Consider the following 23,930-nt stretch of genomic DNA (forward strand, 5'->3'; position numbering starts at 1 on the left):
AATTTATGATCTTACAGTTCCATGCCTCAAAGGTCCACCATGGATGTCAGTGGGCCACGATAAGGATGTCAGCAGCGTGCATGACTTCCTGGTGTCTCTAAGGAGAGGATCCATGTCATCTGCTCTTACAACTTCAATAGGCTGTTCATTTTCCAGGGCTCTTGGTCCCCTCTTTCCATCTTCAAAGCCAGCAGCGTCTGGCTTACTCCTTCTCAGACTGCCTTCTCTCCTGGTGTTCATCTAATTCCCCCTCCCACTTCTAATACCCCTGCAATTACACTGTGCCCACCCAGATAATCCTGGATGGCCTCTCTATTTTAAATTCAGCTGATTAGTAATCTAAATTTCATTCATAACCCTAATTCCTCCTTCCCATGCAACATAGCATACTCTTAGGTTCCAGGGATTACAACGTAAACAGCTTTGGATAACCATGATTCTGCCTACAACAGAACTCTACCCTCACGCTGTACCAATGTCAGGTTCCCTGTTTTGATACTTTACTATGGTTACATGAGATGCAACCATTGTAGAAAACAGGCAAAGAGTACCTGGATCCTCTCTAGGCTATTTTCAGGATCTGCCTGCAAATCTGTAGTTATATCAAAATACAAAATCAAACACATTTTTTAAAGATTTTATTTATTTATTCATGAGAGACACAGAGAAAGAGGCAGAAACATAGGCAGAGGGAGAAACAGGGTCCCTAGGGGGAGCCCGATGTGGGACTTGATCCCAGGGCCCCAGGAACACACCCTGAGCCAAAGGCAGACACTCAACCACCGATAAACCCAGGTGTCCCTCAAACAAACACATTTTTTATTGGAGTTCAATTTGCCAACATATAGCATAATACCCAGTGCTCATCCTGCCAAGTGCCCCCCTCAATGCCCATCACCCAGTCACCCCAACCTCCCGCCCACCTCCCTTTCTTACAAGACATGTAACACACGTCAAAGCACCTGGTATTTATTATCCTGTCTAATCCCCACAACAAATTGACAAGGTGGGTACTATTCTCTGTTGAGAGATGAGGAAACAGAAGCAAGGATAGGCTTTATTAATTTACCCAAGGACATCTAAATCCAAATAGGGTATCTCTAAAGGTTGTATCTTAACTTCGGTTTACATGTTAAGGACTCAAAAACAGTTTTTTTTAAAGATTCATGTATTTATTTTAGATAGATCGAGCCAGTAGGAGAGGGGAAGAGAGAGAGAGAGAGAACCTCAAGCAGACTCCCCACTGACCACAGAGCTCAACACAGGGCTCGATCCCACAACCCTGAGATCATGACCTGAGCCAAAACCAAGAGTCAGATGCTCAACCAACTGAGCCACCCAGGAGTCCCTATGGACTCAGATTTTAATTAAGGAGCCAAATAAACCATCTATCAAAAAGTAGAAGGCGGGCAGCCCCACTGGCACAGCGGTTTAGCACCTCCTGCAGCCCGGGGTGTGATCCTGGAGACCCGAGATCGAGTCCCGCGTCGGGCTCCCTGCATGGAGCCTGCTTCTCTCTCAGCCTGTGTCTCTGCCTCCCTCTCTCTCAATCTGAATAAATAAATAAATAAATAAAAATCTTAAAAAAAAAGTAGAAGGCAAATTGATGAGAATTGTTATCACTTTAAAAGGAAAAAAAAGGCCTTAGAAGACAATGACCCTACATAGACCTTAATTGGCCCTTTTCAGGGGCTAAATGCTGAGTTTTCTCAGAAAAACTCCGAAATAGCTCTTTTCACCTCTAAAAAGACAACTGAGTTGTAGAAAAGGTAAATATTGTAAATAGAATGGTCATTCACTATGCTTACATTTTTTCATTCACACTGCTTACAAATTTAGGGGGCAGTATATTATGTGTATATTACCTGCCTCCCTTCCCTCTTCCAATTCCAAAGATACAAAAATAAATGGGACTGTCCACTTTAATTCTTCACTTCTGAAAGGCACCTCCATGGATGCACAGCACAAAGCATCTTTTGCTCATCCCAACCCTTTCGTGGTTTTCAGATTACGGGAACAGACAGTTAACCATGACCACGTCCAAAAGATAGACAACCAGACTCTCTCCTGAGCTGAGTCACACAAGGAAGGGGATTAGAGCTGAGTTATCCCTAGGGCAATAGCATGAAAAAACTATTCCATGAGTTCCTAGTCCTGGTCACCATGGCATCCCAAATCCAAAGACAAAAGCCACATACCTAAAAGGCAGCCTGGAGTATATCAAAGTGCTGATGTACCAATCTGGGCTGCCCCTCTGCGGAAAATAAGCCACAGTGTGGCTTTCTGTTACACACAACCAAGTTATATTACATATAGTCTTGTGTTTTTCTTCTCCTGAAACTGTTCAGTCTTCTCTGTTGCTTGCAACCAAAGAACCCTAAAGTATGCAACTCCTCCACCCGTAATAGCAGGAAATCCCCCTGTATTATTATGCCCTCCCCTCTGGTCTCTCTACTCCCTTTTTCATCAAAACTAAAATTCTCTGAGAAAGTCAAACACAGGTACAATAAATAAATAAATTAATTAATTAATTAATTCATTCATTCATTCATTCATTCATTCATTCCTCCCAAGCCCAGGTCTCCTAAAGGATTCTGTAGCTGCTTCTGGGTGCAACAGGCACTCAATTATTAGCCCCACTAGGAAGTAGGGATCAAGTTCATGTCATCCTCTAACTTTGAATTTGAGGGACAAAATGGCTTTAACACAAAAGGGAAAGTGACTCACATCCCCTTGGTGTTTTCTAAAGGGATATTGTTAGAACCAATTTCTACTCCTGGATCTTTTGTGCTCCGGGGTAGAAGCAGGCAGCGGTCCAAACACTGTGTAACCTTTTCAGCAGCCATAAGGAAAAAGTCACTACCACTTTGCTTTTTATACTGAGGCTGAAGAAAGTACACGCAAAGCCAATGCACGAGGGGATTAGCAATGTCTTCCAAAGAAGAAACAGAGAATGTTTATGGGGAGTGAAAATGAATGATAATAGTCTCACTGTCCACTCTCATTTCCTAGTGGTTCAACCAAGTCCCTGGATGTCATAAACACTGAAGGGGGAATAAAAAGCTCTAATAAATCAAGGTGAGGACGTCACAAAGGGAGTCGATGGTGAGGCACACCTGCTGAGTAGCTAACTCTCTGGACAATGAGTCAGCAAGCAGAGAGCAGGCTTTCAGAACCCACACGTGGGCAGCCTCCAAGCACAGGGAACATGGATTCCTCTCACTTCTCACAAGTACATGTGCATGTGTGCACACACACACACACACACGCACATATACACACCCTCCCACCTTCTCTCATTCTGCAAAGGGAAAAAATGCACCCAGCTCAGCCGTGTTGTTTCCTACCGTCCTAGCCAAGACTTCCCCATGCTTCCCCAGGGTTTCTCCACCAAGTACTACTGACATTTGATGTCAGGTAACTATTTGTGTGGAGTCTGTCCTGCACGTTACAGGATGTTTAGCAGAATCCCTGGCCTCTATCTACTAGATGCCAGTAGCACCTCTCCATCACACTATAATAAAGAAATCCCCAGATATTGTCAAATGTTGCCCTGAAAGGCAAAATTGCCCCCTAGGGAAGAAAAAACTGGTTTACCTGAAATCTCTGTGTCTGTGTGTGTATGTGTGTGTGTGTGCATGCATGTGTTTACCCAAAACACCATCCATGCTCAAGCGTCTACAGCTGTTTACCCCATCCTTCACTTGACAAACTCCTATTCATCCTTCCAGATTTAGCCTCAAAATGACTTCCTCCCAAAGTCTTCCCTGACTCCCCCATTCATTTCTTCACATGCCCCCAGGCTTCTGGACTACTGGGAGCCTCATCCCACCCCTGGTCTACCCATTTGCCAGTCCTCCTCTCTAGATTCTAACCTCCTTACAAATAGGAAACAAATTTATTTCATCTTTATATCCCCAGTGCTTAGCAGTGTGCCTGGCTCATAGTAGATATTCAGTAAAAACTTGGAGAAGTGAATAATGAGTGAACAAAGAGACATAGGGAAGCTTCAGCAGGAGACACATCACAGAATACAGAGCTGGTTTCCGGTAGCATCATTCCATAACTTTCAAATTAGCATGGAAGAAAGAACATTACAGCCAGGAGGCTGCTACCTGTGATGGAATGCCACAGAAAAGGACTTACGTCATCATCACCATGTGACAGGCACAGACTTATAACCCTGGATAAAGCAGCGAAGAAGGCAGTACAGGAGTTTAAAAAGCCCCATTTTCCAGATGAGCAAATTGAGACTCAGAACGGTTAAATACTTTGCCTAAGGCCACACTCTGGTGAAATGAGAGCTGACAGGCTCAAGTCCAAAGTTGTCTGTCCTGACCATCAGTCAGGGCAATGAAATAGCCCTTAGGTGAGAGCTGATCACACTAACAGAGCTGGGAAATAGTTTAAGCAGAAGGCTATGCCGATAAGAGTGTGAGGAGCGGCACTCTCACTCAATGCTGGGGTGTGGGGGTGGAGTGGGGAAGAATGGCCACAATCCTCTTGGAAAGGAATTTGACAGAGTATCAAAAGACCCTGTGATGGTCCAACCTTTGAACTAGCTACTCCACTTCAGGGAATTTAACCTAACAAAACTGTCTAAGATTAGGGGGAGAGGGGTCAGGACGGCAGGGGTAGCTCAGTGCACAGATATAGCCACTGTTCACCTCAGTGCCACTTACCACAGCAACAAAGAAAAACAAAAACAAAAGTAGAAACTTCTAAATATTCAAAAATAGGAAAAATGGTTAAATAAATACAAATCCACTCCCTTAAACAAAATGTTGCTATTAAATACAGTGTTAACAGTGTGTGTATTAGGAGGACGTGAAAACAGGGGGAAATACCTACTTAGAAGTTACATGAAAACATAGGATTTGAACTTTTATAAATGCAATCATATATAAGTTAATTTGTAAATTGCATGAACTGAGTAAATTATAACATATTCACATAACGGAATACTCTCCAGCTATGACAATGAACGATCTACAACTGTATGCAACATTAAACAAAAATCTCAGAAAAGTATTACTGAAACAAGGAAGCCAGACACAGAAGAGTACCTACTATATGCCTGCATTTGTATAAAGGTATTCCATTTGTATAAGGTCAAAGACAGACAAACTATTCTTTGCTATCCGAAGTCAGGACAGTGGATATCTTTCCTTGGTGGGGTCTTGGCGATAATGGCAAAATGAGGGCAGAAGGAGGCTCCTGCCTTATGTTTTCTTTCTTTATTCAGTTACTGATTACTTGGGTATGCTGAGTTTATTTAAGTTTATCCAGCAGCAAGTATATATTATGCACTTTTATGCATGTGGGTTGTATTTCCATAGAGTTTTAAAACCACAGTCACAATTCCATGAAAACAGGAAGCTGCCTCTGAGAGTTAGGAAAAAGTAAATCACCACATGAATGGTGGTTGTCTTTAGATGGTGGGGCCATGGCAATTGTCTTGTCATACTTCCACTTCTGCATATTTTCCAGATAATTCAATAATAAGCAGTTTTATGAGGGAAGGAAAAGTAAGCAGAGTAAGCAGTACTTAAAACAAACAAAACACTGTACAGGATTGCATGAGCGTACTAACACTGCTGGAAGACACGTGTGTATGTGTGTACATGTGAGATGCATGTGTGTGTATAAGTGTGTTGCATGTGACATTATGTATTTGTGTATGTGTGTTTTGCTCTTACCAAGAGAAGCATTAGCAGTCAGGAGGAAGGGCATCGTTCTAAATCCCACAAGAGCAAAACAAGAATTCTCTCTCATTAGCAAGGCTGTACCAATTAACTACAGAGAGAGAGAGACTTTAAAATCTTGTGAGAATCACTAAAGAAACACTGAAAGATATATTCACAGTAAAACATCTGAGAGTACATATGCCAAAATACTGTGGGTAGGTATTTTGGGTGATTTTTGGCTTTCTTCTTATCTGTAGTTCTTTTAAGTAACGGAAAGGTACATATTATGTTTACTTGAGCTATTCATCTGAAAATGGGCTAATAAGAAAAAACTGAGTAATTGCAGGGATTAACAAGCCTTAAATAGTGTAAGCTATACTGAGTGATATAGCATACTTAATAAGTGATTTCCTCCCCCTCCTCTTCCTCCTTCATATAATTATTTTACTTTGTGTAAAATTTAGTATTATATAAAACCTTGAAGAATATTAGGTGAAAGTTTTCTCTTCCTAAAAACAACGATTCTACTCATGTCAACATCTCTATTCCAGTGATTTTTACATACTAAATTTCAAAGAAAGGTAGCTATTTTAGGGAAAGTTCTATTTTTGCCTCATGTTTTATACTCTCTTATGTAAGAGATAAGAGAAAAGGGGGGAAGTGAGACATAAGGAGAAAGATGTAGAGATGGGGGGATAAAGAGATGGAGGAATGGATGGATGGATGGATGGATGGATGGGAAGGAGTGGATGGGTAGATGGGTGGATAGGTGGCTGGCTGGCTGGATGGATGGATGGATAGATAGGTGAGTGGGTAGATGGACAGATGGATAGACAGGTAGGTGAGTGGATGGGTGGATGGGTGGGTAGGTGGGTAGATGGATGAATACATAAAGGTAGGAATGAAATGTCCAGGAATGGTCAACACATTCAAATGAAAGAGATGCTCTCTGTGATAGATGCCAGAAAGAACCCCCATCCTATGCCTGAACTGACTTCCCTGAGGGTCCCCAGCTGATCATGAAAGTGAGAAGAAGCTGCCAGAAGAAACTGAGGGGATGCCTAATAAGAACATAAGCACTACAGCAGAGACGGCCTTTATCACTGGAGTCAGGAACAGGTGGCAGGAGGAGAAAAGCTGCAGGAGTCCTGCCTGTCTCAGTACTTTTCTCAAAGTGGTAAAGAGGAACTTCCTTATCTGCTAAAGAGGAACTGCAGATGGAATTAGGACTGCTAATCAGCTGACCTTGAGAAAGGGAGATTGTCCCTCATATCTGGATGGGCCCAATATAATCACAAGGCACAAGAGGAGAAGGCGCAGAAGAGATAGAACCAGGGGGATAGACCTCTGAAAACGATTCGGCCCAAGGCTGCTTGCTTGTAGACAGAGAAAGGGGCCAGCAAACCAAGGAATGTGGACAGTCTCTTCAGTTAGAAATGCAAGGAATGGGATTTTCCCCCTGGAGCATCCAAAAAGAATGGAGCCTGCCAATACCTTGATTCTGGCCTAGTAAGACCTGCACTGGACTTCTGACCTCCAGAGCTATAAGGTAATAAATCTGTGCTATTTTAACTCACTAAATTTGAGGTAATTTGTGATGGCAGCCATAGAAAACGAATACCCCAGGCTACTTTAAAAAACAATTTTTATTACATAAGCAACACATGAACACATTTCCCCCTTAAAAAAAATTTAAGCATCTGAACAAGGCTGATCCCCCCAACCCAAACCACCCTGCCGCCTTCTCTGCACTGATCCCACTCCCCATCCCTCCTAGAGAAAACCACTAGAATAAGTTGGGTGTGCACTGTCTCGGCGTCCTGGTCACACTGCACACCGATTCTTGCAGCATGCCCGGTCATGAAACAGTTAACACCCATCTCCCCTGAAAGGAAAACAGCCCACAAGCCCAAAGACCACACAGGGATCAGTCTGCCTGTGCTCTTGAGGGTAAAGGATGTGACCATATGAGTACCTTTTGCATACCTTCTGCCTCTCATCCAGTTGTAAATCCTCTATTCTGGTGCTTATGGCAGGATCTGAGTTCCCCAAGACTCAACCTGCTGAATATTCATTGTTTAGAAGATCAGGAAAAGAATTTGTTTATACACACTGGGCCTTGTATTTACCAAAAATCTAGCCTAACACATACAAGGAACATGATCAATAGCAAAACAACCCGTCCAATCATGGCTTTGTTACCAAGAGATAATGAATGTCTACAAAGCTGCCAGAAATTGCTCAAACCACACCCTCTCCTTATTTTTTCTTTCCACCCTCGGGATGTCTGGTATTTTTCACAAGTCTTGTGTCTGCTCCCCAAGTCTTCTGGGAGACTGCTCACAAATCACAAATTAAGTCAGATTTTTAAAACCCCCCAGGCCTTTGAAATTCCTGAAGCCACATGCAGGTGGCTGGCACTTACACACACTTGATGACCTTTCTCAGTGGCTAGGTCCTGTGTGTCCCCTCTGATGCCACACCTGGCTCTTGTTCACAGTGCCAACAAGTATGCCCCTGCCCTTAGAGGTAGCTCCAGGTCTCCACCAGTGAGGATCATTACTATCTGAAATTTACCTGGCTTCTCTCAGGAAGGGAGTAGGAAAGGGCTGAGATAGACATCAAGAGCTTGCAAGGTTAGAAGGACTCTCTTCTCACCAGCCTTGCCCTCGCTGGTAGAAGCCAAGTCCCAAGAGCAAGGTTAAGGCACGAAAATCCTCCCTCCCAGAGAGGTGCCTATGCACTGAGATGACTGTGCAGGGACTGGCATGTAGTGTGTACCCCACATGTTTGGGGCTGGGGGTAAAGCATTATGATGACCAGGTCTAGTTATCAGCTATGAGGGAAGTCCTTTTGATATACAACCAAAGCGATCAATCTGTGATTTGGCCTCACTCTTATAAGAACAAAGGACTTCCACAAGGAGTATAATCAGCACATGTTTGTTATTCAGCAAAAAATAAATTCCTTTGATCAACAAGTATTATATGTACTAGTATGCACAGGTGTGAGTGTGTGGCAAATATGTGTCACATGGTGTGATACAGAACCAAGGTGGACACTTTTCTAGAAAAGCCACCATTAAAAAAAAAAAAAAGAAAGAAAGAAAAGCCACCATTATCATGGGTTCTATGTATAGCTGAAGGAAATTCATACATAGAAGGCAACATAGTGAATGAATGTTCTTATAGAAAATGCTGTATAACTTTAATAGCTGTGATGGCAAAAAAAAAAATGTGGGCTCAACATGGTGGGAAAAGGAAGTGGCTATGGGTGATGATGGTGATGATGGAAGAAGAGAAGGAAAAGGAGGAAGGACAGGGGGAGGGGTAGGTGGGGGGGCAATAATGATGACCATGAGGATCACAGCTGGGATAGTCACTGATGACTTCTACTGCCAGACATCGCCCTAAGCACTACACACATTTGACCTAACTTAATCCTTCTAATAATCCTACCATAGGTTCCATTACTAGCCCCATGCTATAGACTGTAACACTCAGTTTGAGAAGCGTTAAGCACATGTCATGGTCCAAGCAATGGAGCAAGACTCAAACCCATATTAGAATCTGGGACCACTGAGGTAGAAACTGCTGGGTGCTCCTCTCATCTCATTCTCTCCATCCACTCTATGAACAGCACTGGGTAGCCAGCACTCAGTCAAAGACAATCACGTCTCCAGACTCCCTTGCAGCTACAGGTAACCATGTGACCTGGCTCTGGCCATTGACCTGCCAGAGGAATTCATGCAGTGAGCTGGCGTGTATCTCTTGCCCTTCACTCTCCCCTTCTTCTTGCCTGGAAAACAGATGTGACACTTCAAGGTTGGGCAGCCACATGCTAAGGATGGCTTAGGGCAAAGACCAAGACAGCTGCAGCCCGTAATGGCCTCATGGACCCAGGCTGCTAACTGGACTGTCTGCCTCCAAGTCTCTTGTGATGAGAGAAACATTAAGGTGTGGTGGGAAAATCTGGCATCTGAGTCAAGTTCCCACTGATGCAGGCACTGTGTGAAAGTGAATCCCAGGTAGTGCAGGTTCCACGCCAATGTCCTTCCTTCATCGGCTGCCATAGCCTAAGACATGAGGAGTTGGAAATGAGTTGTGAAAGAGAGAATATCTGAAAATCCAAAAGGAAGACGAGAGGGCCAGTCAAAGATGCACCATGCAAGTGAGGTCCACCAGGGATCGTTATAAGAAGTGAGGTCCACTGAGGATTGTGGGAAGAAGTAAGGTCCTCCCAGGATTGTAGGAAGAAGTGGGGCCCACCAAGGATTGTGGGAGGAAGAGGGGTCTAGCGGAGATTATGGGAAGTGGAGCCTAGTGGGGAACTGTGGGAAGAAGTAGGGTCCACCAAGGATTGTGGGAAGAAGTGGGGTCCAGTGGGGATTGTGGGAAGAAGTGAGGTCCAGCAAGAACTGTGGGAAGAAGTGAGGTCCAGTGGGGATTATGGGAAGAAGTGGGGTCCAGTGGGGATTGTGGGAGGGAGTGGGGTCCAGTGGGGATTGTAGGAAGAAGTGGGGTCCAGCGGGGATTGTGGGAAGAAGTCAGGTCCAGTGGGGATTATGGGAGGTGGGGTCCACCAAGGATTGTGGGAAGAAGTGGGGGCCAATGGGGACTTAGGGAGGAAGTAGGGTCCAGCGGGGATTGTGGGAAGAAGTAGGGTCCAGTGGAGACTGTGGGAAGAAGTGGGGTTCACAGAGGATTGTGGGAAGAAATTTGAGCTAGAGTAAAAACTATACCCTTCTGGCCACAAATGGAGGAAAGGCCAACAACACACTGAAATAACATTATAGACACTATAAATAGTTGAGAGGGAGTCTGTCTTTGGGAAGAGTGCCCCAATGAACTCTAAGGTAACCTTGCAGACTTCTGTGGGTGCCCCAAGGCAGGATTCTGAAATAGTTATTGCCCTAGGGGAAAGAAAACCTTCTGCAGAACCCTGATAGCCTGAGCAGCCATCACATACCAACCAATGGAGCCATAGATGGAAAGAGCAGGACTCACCCTTCTAGAATCTTCTACCATAAAATGCCCAGAGATATAATGCATCTTATTATTCCATAATGCATTTCCCCATGTGCTTTCTAACTCATGTTTTCTTTTTGTCATCTGCTCTGTTTTTGGATGAAGGAAAAAGAAAGAAATCATTGATTCGTTCATTACAAATGTACATAAGCTACAAAAGACATGAATTACTAACAGGTAATTTCTTTGGAAGACTTAGGTAGTGACACACAGATGCTTCTCTACACAGTTTCTCTGTGGGCGAGAATCTATATATAAACACAGCAGGAACCAACTGTGGGGTGTACCACTAGCAAAAGTGGATTGGCCATGTGAAGGACATCTGTGTTAGGACCTGTTCCCAATCAAAGCAAAGTAATTCTTCTTGGTGGTCCGACCACTTAACTTAAACAAAAAGGACTGAGCCAACTTTCATCAATGAGCCTTTCTTCTAACAGGATAAAAAGAAAATAAAAAATGAGAGTTGGCTACTGGTTATGGCGATGATGTGCCACAAGGTTAATAATGATGGGTTTCAGGTCACTGGCAATTTCTCATTTCAAACTAACTTAAACCACCGACCCTCAAGAGCTGACTGTTTAATGTGGGCTACATGGCATTCGCAGTCCTTTTCGGACACCCAAGCAGTGGGTGAGTGACACCCACCATATCATTACTGAAAACAAGAGAGGAGCTCTTCATCCTTGAAATTAAAAAGGGCCCCTAAATTCAATCTCCATGGAGGAAGACCCGTAGACTTGTTCAGTTCCACAATGACTGGAACTTGAATGGGCTACTGACTGTCAATTCATGGAAACTGGGCTCTATCTTCAGAGGGAACAGGGAGGAAAAAATTCTAAATTTCCCTGCAATGATTCAGAAAACTCCTCAGCTTTTTCCTCCGTGTCATCGGTCACATCTTCTCAGATGCCCACTTTACTTCTAAATAGCCAAGGACTCATCTAGAGGCTATATACATGGCTTTTTCTTCCTGGTATTATGAGAGCAATGTGGAGAGAGAAAATGAATGGGAAAAGCTACTTCAACAGAAAAGGGGGAAGAGATAGGGAGTGGTAGAGATGATGGAAAACTAGAAACCACATGACCTGGTACCTTAACTCAGCTCTAGCCAACTGTTGTTTCTACTTCCAATCTTCAAATCCAAAGAGAAAACCAGATTTTTATATGAAATCTCTCAATTTGTACATGTGTCTTAGCAATTTTTAAAAGTCATTGTGTGAGGAAAACAAAATATGTCTGCTCGTAAGCAATGTCTGTTGTTGCAGAGGAACATCTCAATGGGTTTTCTTCTCTGGAAGTCACACCCAAAGCTATGGCTTATTCCTGGGCTGAGCTAAGGAAAGGGTGAAAAGAGAAGAGGTGAGAAGAAAAGTCAGGGAGCTGAAGGTTAGTCCTAAGACTTAGAGTCTTGTAAGTGATATATTTGCCTGTCAAATTCACGACCCCAGGAGGATGATAAACACACTCAGAAACCTCATCTAATTTTAGAATGTTACTCTGATGCATGAACCGAACTTATAGGCATATCCGTCCCCTCTGTGTGACATAGGCTATGCCAACCCCCTTCCCCCATAAAGGATGGGGACGAAGGGCTCAGTTCTACCCTACCGCATGGCAAATGTGAGGCAGGAGGTGCGTCTGTCCCCGGGGCCTCCGTGTTCCCCAGATGAGCCGTCAGTGACAGGAGGCAGCCCTGATCTCCACTTCTTGTCTCTCTTGCACTCTATTTATGGGCAAGTAGCCCTGAGGTCTTGCAGGGTTTGATTTCTTAACTTGAGATCTGAATCTTTCTTTCCACAACTTTTTTTTTTTTTTTTTTTTTTTGTCTTACTGGCTGTAGCACAGAGCCCTGGGAGCCTTATTCTGCTTGAGATGAATATGGCGCTCTCCCACAATTCTAATTAACAGATTTTTTTTTTCACTCTCCTCTCAAGATTCCCCAAAGGAAATCCTTCTCAAAGCCAATGTTAGCTGGGCTGGAAGTCAAAACCAGATTTACAAAGGTATAACAAAATGTACAGCAAATTAAGTTTCCTTGATGACATAAAAGTACCAAAAAATAAAGAAAAGCTTTACTGGCTTTAAAAGGAAATCGGCAGCATACACAGTATCCAGACAGGAACCTTCCCTTTGACCCCAATTCCTCCCAAAAACTCTATTTAAAACAGCCAAGAAAGATGTAATACCAAATGTCATGTTGTGAACCCTGATTGACTGCAACCTGATTGAGAACAAAAACCTGTGAAAGACATTTTGAGGATAACTGGGTAAATATGGCTATGGACTATGTATTATTTTTTTTAAGATTTTATTTATTTATTCATGAGAGACACACAGAGAGAGAGAGAGAGAGAGAGGCAGAGACAGAGGCAGAGAGAGAAGCAGAGCGAGAAGCAGGCTCCATGTAGGGAGCCCGACACAGGACTCGATCCCAGGTCTCTAGGATCAGGCCTTGGGCTGAAGGCAGCACTAAACCGCTGAGCCACCCGGGCTGCCCAAGGACTGTGTATTATTTTATGTTAGCAAATTACTGTCAGTTTTATAAACATGATAACAGTGATATGCATAAAAATGCCTTAAGTTTTAAAAAATGCCTGGCAAAGTACTTTATGGTAAAATGTGTCAACATCTGCAACTTATATATAAGGATGGATGCATCAATGGATGGAGGAGTGGGTGGGCAGGTAGATGGATGAATGGATAGAAAGACAGATGGACTGACAAAACATGGTGAAATATTAATAACTGTTGAATCTAAGTGGTGGGCATATACCCAGGCTATTCACTATACTATTACGTATTGTTTTTAAAGATTTTAGTTATTTATTTTATTTTAGAGAAACTGAGCATGTGAGTGCAAGCAGAGGCAGAGGGAGGAGAAGAGGGAGAGAGAGAGAATTCCAAGCAGACTCTATGCTGAGTGTGGAACCCAGCTCAGGGCTCCACCTCACAGCCTTTAAATTATGACCTGAGCCAAAACCAAGAGTTGAATGCTTAACCAACTGAGCCACTCAGGTGGCTATATACTATTACATTATAGTTTAAATTTTCTGTATGATTAATAATTTTTGTAACAAAAAAGTTTTAAAAGCTGTTATTTTCAGAAATTCAGTGTTTCAATTAACTTTTCTAAAAAACATCTTTTAAAAGCATGTCATACAAAGAAGTCCCCATGTGGAAAGTACGGATACTGTGGGATACTATAGAAGAGATCTGACTACCAAGATCTCTAGCCTGAAAGCTTTTTTCAGAACACCCTGAAAACACTAGACCTTCATCTAACTGGTAAGGAAACCGAGGTTCAGTGACTCCCCCCAATCACACAGCAAGCTAGTGGCAGATGAAGAGACCTGATGCATCTCAAGGTTCCTCTCTACAATGTGGTACACCATTGAGCTGACTGGTCTTGCCCAAGTCATGGTCAATTTTCAGAAGGGTAAAGGATCCCTTAACAATTGACCTCATCATTCATCCTTCGTTCTTTGGAAATGATTTTCCTCAGAGGCACATAATTTAAATAAGCATTCTCCTCTTTCCCAATTACCCAATAAACTTTTTTTAAAAAAGACTGATTGATTTTTGAAAGAGAGGGAGCTGGCACGCGTGGACACAAATGGGGGGAAGGGCAGGGGAGAGAGAGAATCTTTAAGCAGACTCCCTGCTGAGTGTGGAGACTGACATGGGGCTCAGCCTCACTACCCTGAGATCATGATCTAAACTGAATCCAATAGTCAGACACTTAATGGACTGAGCCAACCAGGCGCCCCGTTCACCCAATAAACTCCTTATCACACTTACTATAAAGGGCATTATTCTGGGCACTTGGGAAAATGTATTTCTGCAGCATGGGGCCCCTGCCCTAGAAACGCTAACACCCTACAAGTTATGTGCTGGTATAAAGGACAAATTCTTAAGAGCTGCCCCCCAAAAGGGTCAACTTCTAAAAATGGTTTCCAATCATTATATCTCAGTGACAGGAGAAAAAATGTTATCTTGATAGTAAAGGATTTAAATTTATTGCATGGCTGAAAATGGTTAGTGAAGTGAAATGATAAAGTAATGAATCATTTCCTAAAAAAAAAGTTGAGCTGTTAGTAAGGCCACTGCATGAAGAACTATTTAGAGATGTCAGAAGAAAGAAAAAAAAAAGAAAGAAAGTTATGAAGCCTGCCCAGGAAATTACTCCTAAATGTATATACTTTCTAGATTAAATTACTTTTTCAAAAGAAAAGAAAACCAAACAGACTTCGTGATTACTGCTGGAATAAATGAAGCTGTCTCCTAGTTTCTATTGGGTTCCTCCTGGTTTCAGCACTGGCCTTCATCACTAACTTAATCTGTGCTTCTCACAGCTGCCCTCAGAAGCAAGCCCCCGCAGATAAGCCCACCCTGGCCAGGCCTTTGAGACTTCTCTCTCTCCCGGGTTCTGGAGACCATTCCTCCCTGATCTCACCACACAGCAGTTGGGACAACTTGACCCAAAACCTTCGTGCAAGTTCTTAGACAGCAACACCGATGACCTATTTGATAAGAACTGGGATTTCCAGCCACAGCTCAACAAACAGGGGAAAAAAACCAGGGCACCATAAACTGATTCCGTGTGTTGGTTTGTACTTTCACGCCCCATTCGTTCTTCTTGGTTGTTTTTTTACTAATAAATGTAGGCAATAGGACTCAATATTGCCCAGGCATCCGAGAACGTAGGTCTACTTAACACTCTGAGGGGGAGCAGATGCCAGGTGCCATGGAGGATGAGCTCACCCCTGGGTGACAGAACAAGAAGGTGGCTTTCACTTTCAATCAACTGTGCCGAGTAACACAGCCATTCCGTGCCATCCACTGAGCGTTACCTCAGCATTTCAAAATCCTCCAGAAAAGAGGCTGACAGTTATTTTTCTGGGTTCTGGGGACCCTGATAAAGATGTGGCTCCATCCACCCCAGATCTTCGAGGCTCACTAACCTAATCTCAGAACATTCTCCCAAATATCTCCGGGGCTCCTAGCAAAGAGGTATGCCGGCTACAACAAAGCTCATCTTTTCTGGTATAAATCTTTATTAAAAGAAAGAAGAGATGGAAGTACGGGAGGAAGAGAAAGGACAAGACAGGTAAGAAGAATAGTTGCTCCAAGTGTAGTAGCAGTAGAGGCTGACGTTCATGGACTACTCACTATGTCCCAGAGACAGCGCCCAACAATTTAGAGGCACCCCTTTGTTCGATTCTCACAATCCAGAAGGCAGAGACTGCTACCAATCCCATTTTATTGGTGGGAAAACTGAGCTGCAGAAACTAATTCCTCCAGATAACACCAACAGTAAGGCTAGGATTCAAACATACATCAAACTAAATCTGGAAGTACTAAGGGCGCCTACGTGGCTCAGATGGTTAAGTGTCTGCCTTCGGCTCAGGTCATGATCTCCAGGTCCTGGGCTCAAGCCCCACACTGGGCTCCCAGCTCAGCAGGGAGTCTGCTTCTCCCTCTTCATCTGCCTCTCCCTCTGCATGTGTTTGTTCTCTCTTTCTCTCTCTCTCAAATGAGTAAGTAAAAAATCTTTAAAAACCTTTTTTTTAAATCTGGAAATCCTGGAGTCTTATCTGCTCTGCCACAGGTGACCTTCCATGATGCTCTCTTGAGGAAAGACCTCCTCTCATGTTTTAGCTCAGCATCTTGCCTAGGCATTATTATGGCCCAACTCTGTAAACCACTGTGATCAGCCAGGATAGGAAGCATGGCTCCTTCTCCAGAAGTACCACAAGGTCTCCTTGTACCTTATTTGAGGACTTTAAAGCAATGATCTTATGCCTCCTACTGGATTTAAGAACAGGTGCCAGGACTTTTGTACTCTCCTGTGCATAGGAGCCCAGATTATGGATTGAAAACTAATGCCACACTGCACCAGCCCAATAGCCCATCACTGACAGAGGTATCAAGCCCTGTTTTGTGGAAGGGCTAAACTTTTTCAGTAGCTAAAAATAAAAAGAAAATTGTATTTGTTCCATAAACATTTATTCAGTCCATAATATGCTGGAGTTCCTTAGACTCCCACAGTCTACTTGAAATTGTCAGATTGCCTCTTAGGAGGAAACTAAATGGCATATCTTTTTGGCATCAGATGGAAATCACTTCTTAATAGAGTTCTACAAACGACAGCCTTAAGGTGCTTCTTCCAATCTCTGCACCTGAAGTCATGGGGGATGCTGTTGCAAGGCTCCCTACGCAATGCCATAATTACCAGAAAATGGAAAAATCCAAGAAACACAGGGGCCGTGGAGCAGGGTTCAGGGACTGAGGGCAACTGTTGATCCATGCAAAGATCAAAGCTGTGTAGAAACCATTCGCGGGTTTACACAGCTGCATGCTCCGTGAGAGAGCCGTAAAACAAACACAATCTGGATGGGAGGGAAAGGTCTGTGATTGGGAGCGTGTGGGTGTCAATGACTCCCTAGGACAGCAAATGAACCAGGAGGCCAAAGAGCCACCTCACTCTGGATCTAGAAAAAGAACTTGTACTCTTTTCCAATCCAGGACATATTTTTATTGGGCCAAAAAATTTTTACCCATTCAGCCTTCTAAAACATAATAAGAAAGAGGGAAGAGAATCATTAGCAAATATGCAAAAAAGTTCTTGAGTTTAATAAACACCACCATCAAAAAAAAAAAAAAAGTGAATTGGTCAAACCTTAATAACCTGGGGATGAGAAACTCCCTGCTCCAGCTTATCTTGTTTAGTTGCTGTATACAACATCTGAATGAGACCCAGAGCTCTCGAAACTCCTTTAGGTGCATAAATTCCTAAACTAAATAATAACAAAGCCATATGTTACCGTGTTTTTAGATATGAATTGCTGTACAATGCACAAACACAACAGCAGCTCCCTGCTATCATTTGGATTCATTAAAAATAAAATCATCTCATAAGCCTGCAAAGTTGAATTTTATTTTTTATTTTTTTGCACTACAAAACTTTCATATTTCCCCTGTGTACAGAAGTATAATTTCTTTACGTGGTTGTTCTCAATGTCCTGAACTTGATATACATGTAATATTGGGAAATGAAAATAATATATATAATATGTGAATTCCTCATTTTGTGTATTAGAAAACAATATGTTTTGCTCATTAAAGGCGCCAATATAAATGCTATAAACCATGAAATTACCTTTGAGCCCTTCCTGAAATAACCAGTTCACAAACAAATGATCCATGCAAAAAAGGCAAGGGGAGATTACAATAATAAGACTAAGTTACATTTTCATTTCAGGATTTTTTTTTAATGTAGAAAAGTATTGTTACTGCAAAACCAACATCTACGGCAGGTACATCCAGTTTATATAGAAAACACTTGAACCAATTAAGGTTGAACAAAGTAAGTTCAAAGAAGGGCTTTTCGTATTTTCCAAATGTGATGCTGAACTCCTATTTACAATATATTATCTCAATAAAAGAACCTTACTCTTGGCTTTCCCACTTCACAGGGCTGATTTAAAAGCAATGACCGCAAAAGCAGCTTACTAAAATAACTCTAATGGTTCTCATACTCAGAAAGTAAGATTCTACCCCACTGATGACTGACAGGGGTTAGACGTTGTCCATGGTAGGAATCTTCTCCCATGAGTCAATATTCTGAAGCTGAAATTAGCAGAGCCCTTACTCCAATGTGTTCCCCAAACAAGCATCACCATCATCTGGGAAACTGCTAGGCAGCATGCAGATCCCTGGGCCCACAACATGCACATGAGAAAATGCTCTGCATCACTGGCCATCAGGGAAATACAAATCAAAACCACGATGAGATACCACCTCACACCAGTGAGAATGGGGAAAATTAACAAGGCAGGAAACAACAAATGTTGGAGAGGATGTGGAGAAAAGGGAACCCTCATACACTGTTGGTGGGAATGTGAACTGGTGCAGCCACTCTGGAAAACTGTGTGGAGGTTCCTCAAACAGTTAAAAATATACCTGCCCTACGACCCAGCAATTGCACTATTGGGGATTTACCCCAAAGATACAAATGCAATGAAACGCCGGGACACCTGCACCCCGATGTTTATAGCAGCAATGGCCACGATAGCCAAACTGTGGAAGGAGCCTCGGTGTCCAACGAAAGATGAATGGATAAAGAAGATGTGGTTTATGTATACAATGGAATATTACTCAGCTATTAGAAATGACAAATACCCACCATTTGCTTCAACGTGGATGGAACTGGAGGGTATTATGCTGAGTGAAGTAAGTCAGTCGGAGAAGGACAAACATTATATGTTCTCATTCATTTAGGGAATATAAATAATAGTGAAAGGGAATATAAGGGAAGGGGGAAGAAATGTGTGGGAAATATCAGAAAGGGAGACAGAACGTAAAGACTGCTAACTCTGGGAAACGAACTAGGGGTGGTGGAAGGGGAGGAGGGCGGGGGGTGGGAGTGAATGGGTGACGGGCACTGGGTGTTATTCTGTATGTTAGTAAATTGAACACCAATTAAAAAAAAAAAAAAAAAAGATCCCTGGGCCCAACTTCAGACGAAATCAGCAACTCTGTAGGTGAAGCCCCATGATGCATGCACCTTCTAGGGGATCCTGTAGTGTGTTCAAGTTTGAGAACCAATGTCTCAGTCTGGTAAGGTCACTAACCCAAGCTTAAGATAATGATGTCATCTCCTCTCAGGTCCGGCATATGGTCTTCAGCCCTTCCGTCAAGCTGCTCTTCACTCTCCAATGGCCTATCCCTCCCTATCCCCAAAACAACATCCAGGCCAGTTGATTTGCACGTTTCTGTTTGACTAATTAATCCTTGCCACTTCCTCCACTCTAGCATATGGCAGCTGTGAAGCTGTAGGTGATACATCTCTTGCCACAATAACATGGGACTCTTGAACTTCCTCCAGGTCCTAACCACTGTCCTGTGGTAGCCCCAAAGATACCCTGAAACAGGCCAGGATGAGTACATCCTGGGCAGGCAATGGTCTAAGCTTCTGAGCAAGGGCCACCAGGGGATCTTAGAGCCTTTCTGTGTGAGCCCCAAGTAGAAAGTTACCTGTCTCCCTTTGGCCAGGGACTGACTCATTCATTTATTGTTCACTTAATTAGAGAGTCATTCACATAATCATGAAACAAACAATGATCAATCTCTCATTTCCCTTTTTTTTTTTTTTTTTTGATTCATGGGAACACAAAGCTGCATTAGATCATTCCAACCTTCTCAGGATACATAGTCTAGTAGGGAACACAACATAGTATACAGATAGACGAGCATAATTCAGTGAGGTAAGTATAAAACAGAAATCTACATATGGAACATAGGGAATGAATGATTGAAGAACAATTTTTGTGGCAGGAGGGAGTCAGTCAGACACATCCAGAACTCAAATTTATGAAACAAGTAGAAAACAGGGGTTAGAGAAGGAAGATGGGTGGGTTCCAGGCAGTGGCAGACCATAAACAGCCACCCTAATGAGTGTATGGAACTTCCTAATTGCAGGCCCTTGAAGGCAAGAAGTCTGACTCAGTGACTATGTCCCTAACCTGCTGGGCTTGGCACAGAGATGCTGAGTAAATTCCAGACAAGACTAAACTGGACGAATGGTAGGGAGCTCGTCAGAGGAAATCAACTTCTACAGCAGGAAGAAGACATGTGGCTCTGTTTGAGTGATCAAGACAAGGAGAAAGGGAAGCTGACCTACCTAAGGATCAGCAGCAGGGGAACAGACATGTGGAAGACAACTTCAGTGAGGACTGTGTGCACAGCCTGGTTGCTACATGTGAATGGATCCCTAGGAAGGTCATGAATCACCTTTTAGGAGAGTATGAATGACAACAAAGGCTCTTTTGTGCTTGGATAAGATCCAGAATTGACCAGACCATAGTGGAGCCCAGAGTACCCGGTTAAGGGCTTCCATTCTGTGACCTATTTGATAATTCTCACACCAATGTGGGATGGGGAAGAAGGTCCAACTGTCCTAGTTGTGCTTAGAGAAAGGGACAACTGACCCAGAGATCCTAGAACTACTATAAGGCAGAGGAAAAAGAGAAAAGAAGAGAGAACACACAACCGAAAAAAATGGTGCTACTGAGCTGTCCCAGAACGTACATGAGGGAGGAGGGGACCCTCTCTCTACAATTCTGCTTCTAAAGAAGCCCGGACTCAGTTACAGGAGTGGCAAGAGAGGAAGCAAGAGGACAAATCTTTCCTGCCTCCTGAATATACACCACATAGCTCCTAGGGTCATTTGCAGTGTCCTCCTTTTGAATCCTTATGGCAACATTAAGAGGTGGGTGTGATATCCCCATCTTCCTACTGAGCTAACCCGTGGCTCAAAGAGATGAGGTCACTTGCCCGAAGCTACACAGCTAGTGAGTGTAGGATGCAACGTTTATGCTCCGGTCTGACTCCAAAGTCTGGGGTGAACCCACCCATGTCAGGCCCAAGAAAGGCTCAGATACATCAGAGGCTGAAGAGGCTGCCAGGCCAGGATCAGGTGACCAGCAAGAAATGGTGACTTTCAAGGGTGTCCACACGATGGGGGTGGGGTAGGGTGAGGATGCCTTCATGAGGTTCTAGAATTTTCTACCTTCTTGGCAGAACATCTCTGGCCTGCATCACTGGCCTGAGAATTCTGAATTACAATCCTCTCCATTCTAACTCATCCCTGAAAACCTTACAAAGTATTCTGACAAAGTGCACGTTCAGCTCTACAACCAAGGTCTGTTTGAATCCACTTGGCTCTTCTATGAATCCCTCCAAATGCTTGAGGGTAAGGGCAGCACATTTCAACTTAATGGAATTTCCTGCCATATTCTGCAGTGCCAGAATTGCTCCAACATATAAATAAATTTGAGAAGAACTTTTTTCTTTCTTTTTTAAATGATACAGAACATAATATTTTCAGCAAATCCTAATTTAAAGAATTCTAAGTCCAAAAGATAATTATTTGTACCATATAAATACTGCATGTGGGTGTAATATGGATGGCATGCAGAGCCATAAAAAAATACTTGGCTCTGTTATTTTCTTAAAATTGCTGTGTTGTTGCCATTTTTATTGGGTTAATTAAAAGACCATAAAAATCAATTCAAACATGTTTGGAAACAGATTTGCAAATTTTATAAACTGCGTTCAGTTGGTTAGGCCAAAGATAAGACAATAACAGACATCTCTGTATGCACAGCTTTGGCGTAGCCATTCATGCATTCATCCTTTTCATTCATTCATTCATTCATTCATTCATTCATTCATTCATTCATCCAACCCAAATCCCCTACTCTGGCCCCAGCACTAAAACCGATATGGCACCTGTTCTCACAGCACCTTTATTCTGCTGGGAGACAGAAACTGAAGGACATCATTTAGAGGAGGGGTGGCCAACTTTTTCTATAAAGGGCCAGAAAGTAAATATTTTCAGCTTTGAGGGCCATGATGTCTCTCCAACTGAACCATGCCCTGAGAGCAGGAAAGCAGCCATCAACAGTAACTTAAACAGATGAGCGTAGGGTGTTTCAGTAAAATTTTACGTAATAGACATTATAAATTGAATTTCATATATTTTTTGTGTCACAAAACATTGTATTTCTTTGGGTTCTTTTCTTTAATCATTTAAAAATGAAGACCATCCTCAGGCCATGTGAAACCAGAGGGCTCGCGGACACTGATTTATACTGTTACACAGGGAAAGATACCACGGTATGGCTGAGCCAGTAGCCACAAAGAAGATGCTGGGATTCTCAGCTGCTAAGTCCAGGGGGCTACCAGTCTACTATGTCAATCCTAACAGCCTGGCTAAAGGGTAGAAAAGAGAAACTCTCTCCCTCAGCTGGTGGCCATCAGACCTCTCTGCTCATTTCAAAGATGGCTTTCTGCCCAGTTCCAAGCAGTGGTCTTTGGTGACTCTCCCGGCTCCCTGGTGGCCTTGGCAATTTGCTCCAAACTTGATAAAGTGCTAATTTTGCTTTTTACAGCCGTTGTGTAACTTTGATAAAAAGCCAAGCCAACCCTTTTTGAAAATCTGAAGAAACGTTAGCCCACAGATTGAAACCTGGGGATCCCAGTTACAACCAGACGGCAATTTTCATGGTCAACTTCTAAAACTGTCCAAACAGCGGTCTCAGACGGAAATAATGAGAAGCCTCTATGCTATTCCCAGGTTCCTTATCCTGCCTCAATTGCTGAATGTCAGCCCCAGACAGCTCAGTTATAATGACAGAAACATAACGTAGTTCATGCAAGTGGCCTTCAGTGGGCAAATGTTCAAGCACATTAAGGTTTTAATATAATTATAATTATAGAACATGTTCAACCAATTAACCACAAATATGCTGTTTATCTGAAAGGCTGCCAACACTGTGAACTGCAGTCAAAATAACATTAGGCTGTGGTCCTTAAGCAAAGAATACACACTGAATCAAAAGAGAGATCAGAAGGAAAAGGCCAAAATAAATATTTTATCTGATATTTTATGAATATCTCCTCAAATGCCAGATTAAAATATGTCATCTCAACTTCCCATATATTTACTTGATGAAATCAGATTAAGTGAGTTCATGACACTGTTGAAAAACATCATAAACCAGAGAGAGAAGGAGAGGGAGAAGAAGAGAGAGAGAAAGAGAGAGAAGCATACTTTCTAAATCTTGGCAGTCAAGCTCCCCTAAAGCTAGTGTAAGTATAATGTAAATTTAAAAAAGGCAACTAGGACAAGTCATATTTTTAAAGCATTCAGAAACCTCTCCTTGCTCCTTAGGTCTTTCTCAGCTACAGCCTACAGGAGTTTAAGCAAAATTAAACTTTGCCTTAGCAACTGAAGAAGACAAGCCTTCTCCTAACTTTCCTCTGAGAAAGAATTAAAAAAAAAAAAAAATCTAGTTGTACAATTTGTATATACACGATTTGTACTGCTGTAAAAGCATATTTTCAAAAGTGCTCCCTAAATAATTAAGCTGCTCCTTTTACCATACTTCCTATATTACAGAAGTCATTCTCCCACCAAGAATCAATAAGTCATTCCTCACGGCAGTCATTTTTCTCCATTTAACGGAACGGGCTAAAGTCCGACACTGCAAGTTACATTACCTTTGAATTATGTGTGTAATTTAAAATTCAAAGTACTACACTAAGGAGCTTTTTAGACTGACCACTCTACACTCTCCTCATAAATACGGCCCCTTGCAGACCCTTGTGACGGATTTACGGAACAACAGGAGTTTGAAACAGTGAGGCCTCG

The 23,930-nt window shown here is 42.8% G+C and overlaps 1 protein-coding gene across 9 annotated transcripts in view; it reads right to left on the minus strand.

The window, feature by feature from the left end:
• The window catches only part of WWOX (WW domain containing oxidoreductase), a 952,589-nt gene that overhangs the window by 756,388 nt on the left and 172,271 nt on the right, over positions 1-23,930 (minus strand). Inside the window, exon 6 of one of the 9 annotated variants that reach the window (XM_049110687.1) lies at positions 624-1,551. The exons of the other annotated variants lie outside the window; for them this stretch is intronic. Coding sequence (XP_048966644.1) covers positions 1,519-1,551 — 33 coding nt within the window. The 3' untranslated portion in view covers positions 624-1,518. Of the gene's footprint in view, positions 1-623; positions 1,552-23,930 lie in introns of those variants that run through there. 9 annotated transcript variants of the gene reach the window in all.

The sequence above is a fragment of the Canis lupus genome, chromosome 5 (assembly GCF_003254725.2).
Source record: "Canis lupus dingo isolate Sandy chromosome 5, ASM325472v2, whole genome shotgun sequence".
NCBI lineage: Eukaryota > Metazoa > Chordata > Mammalia > Carnivora > Canidae > Canis > Canis lupus.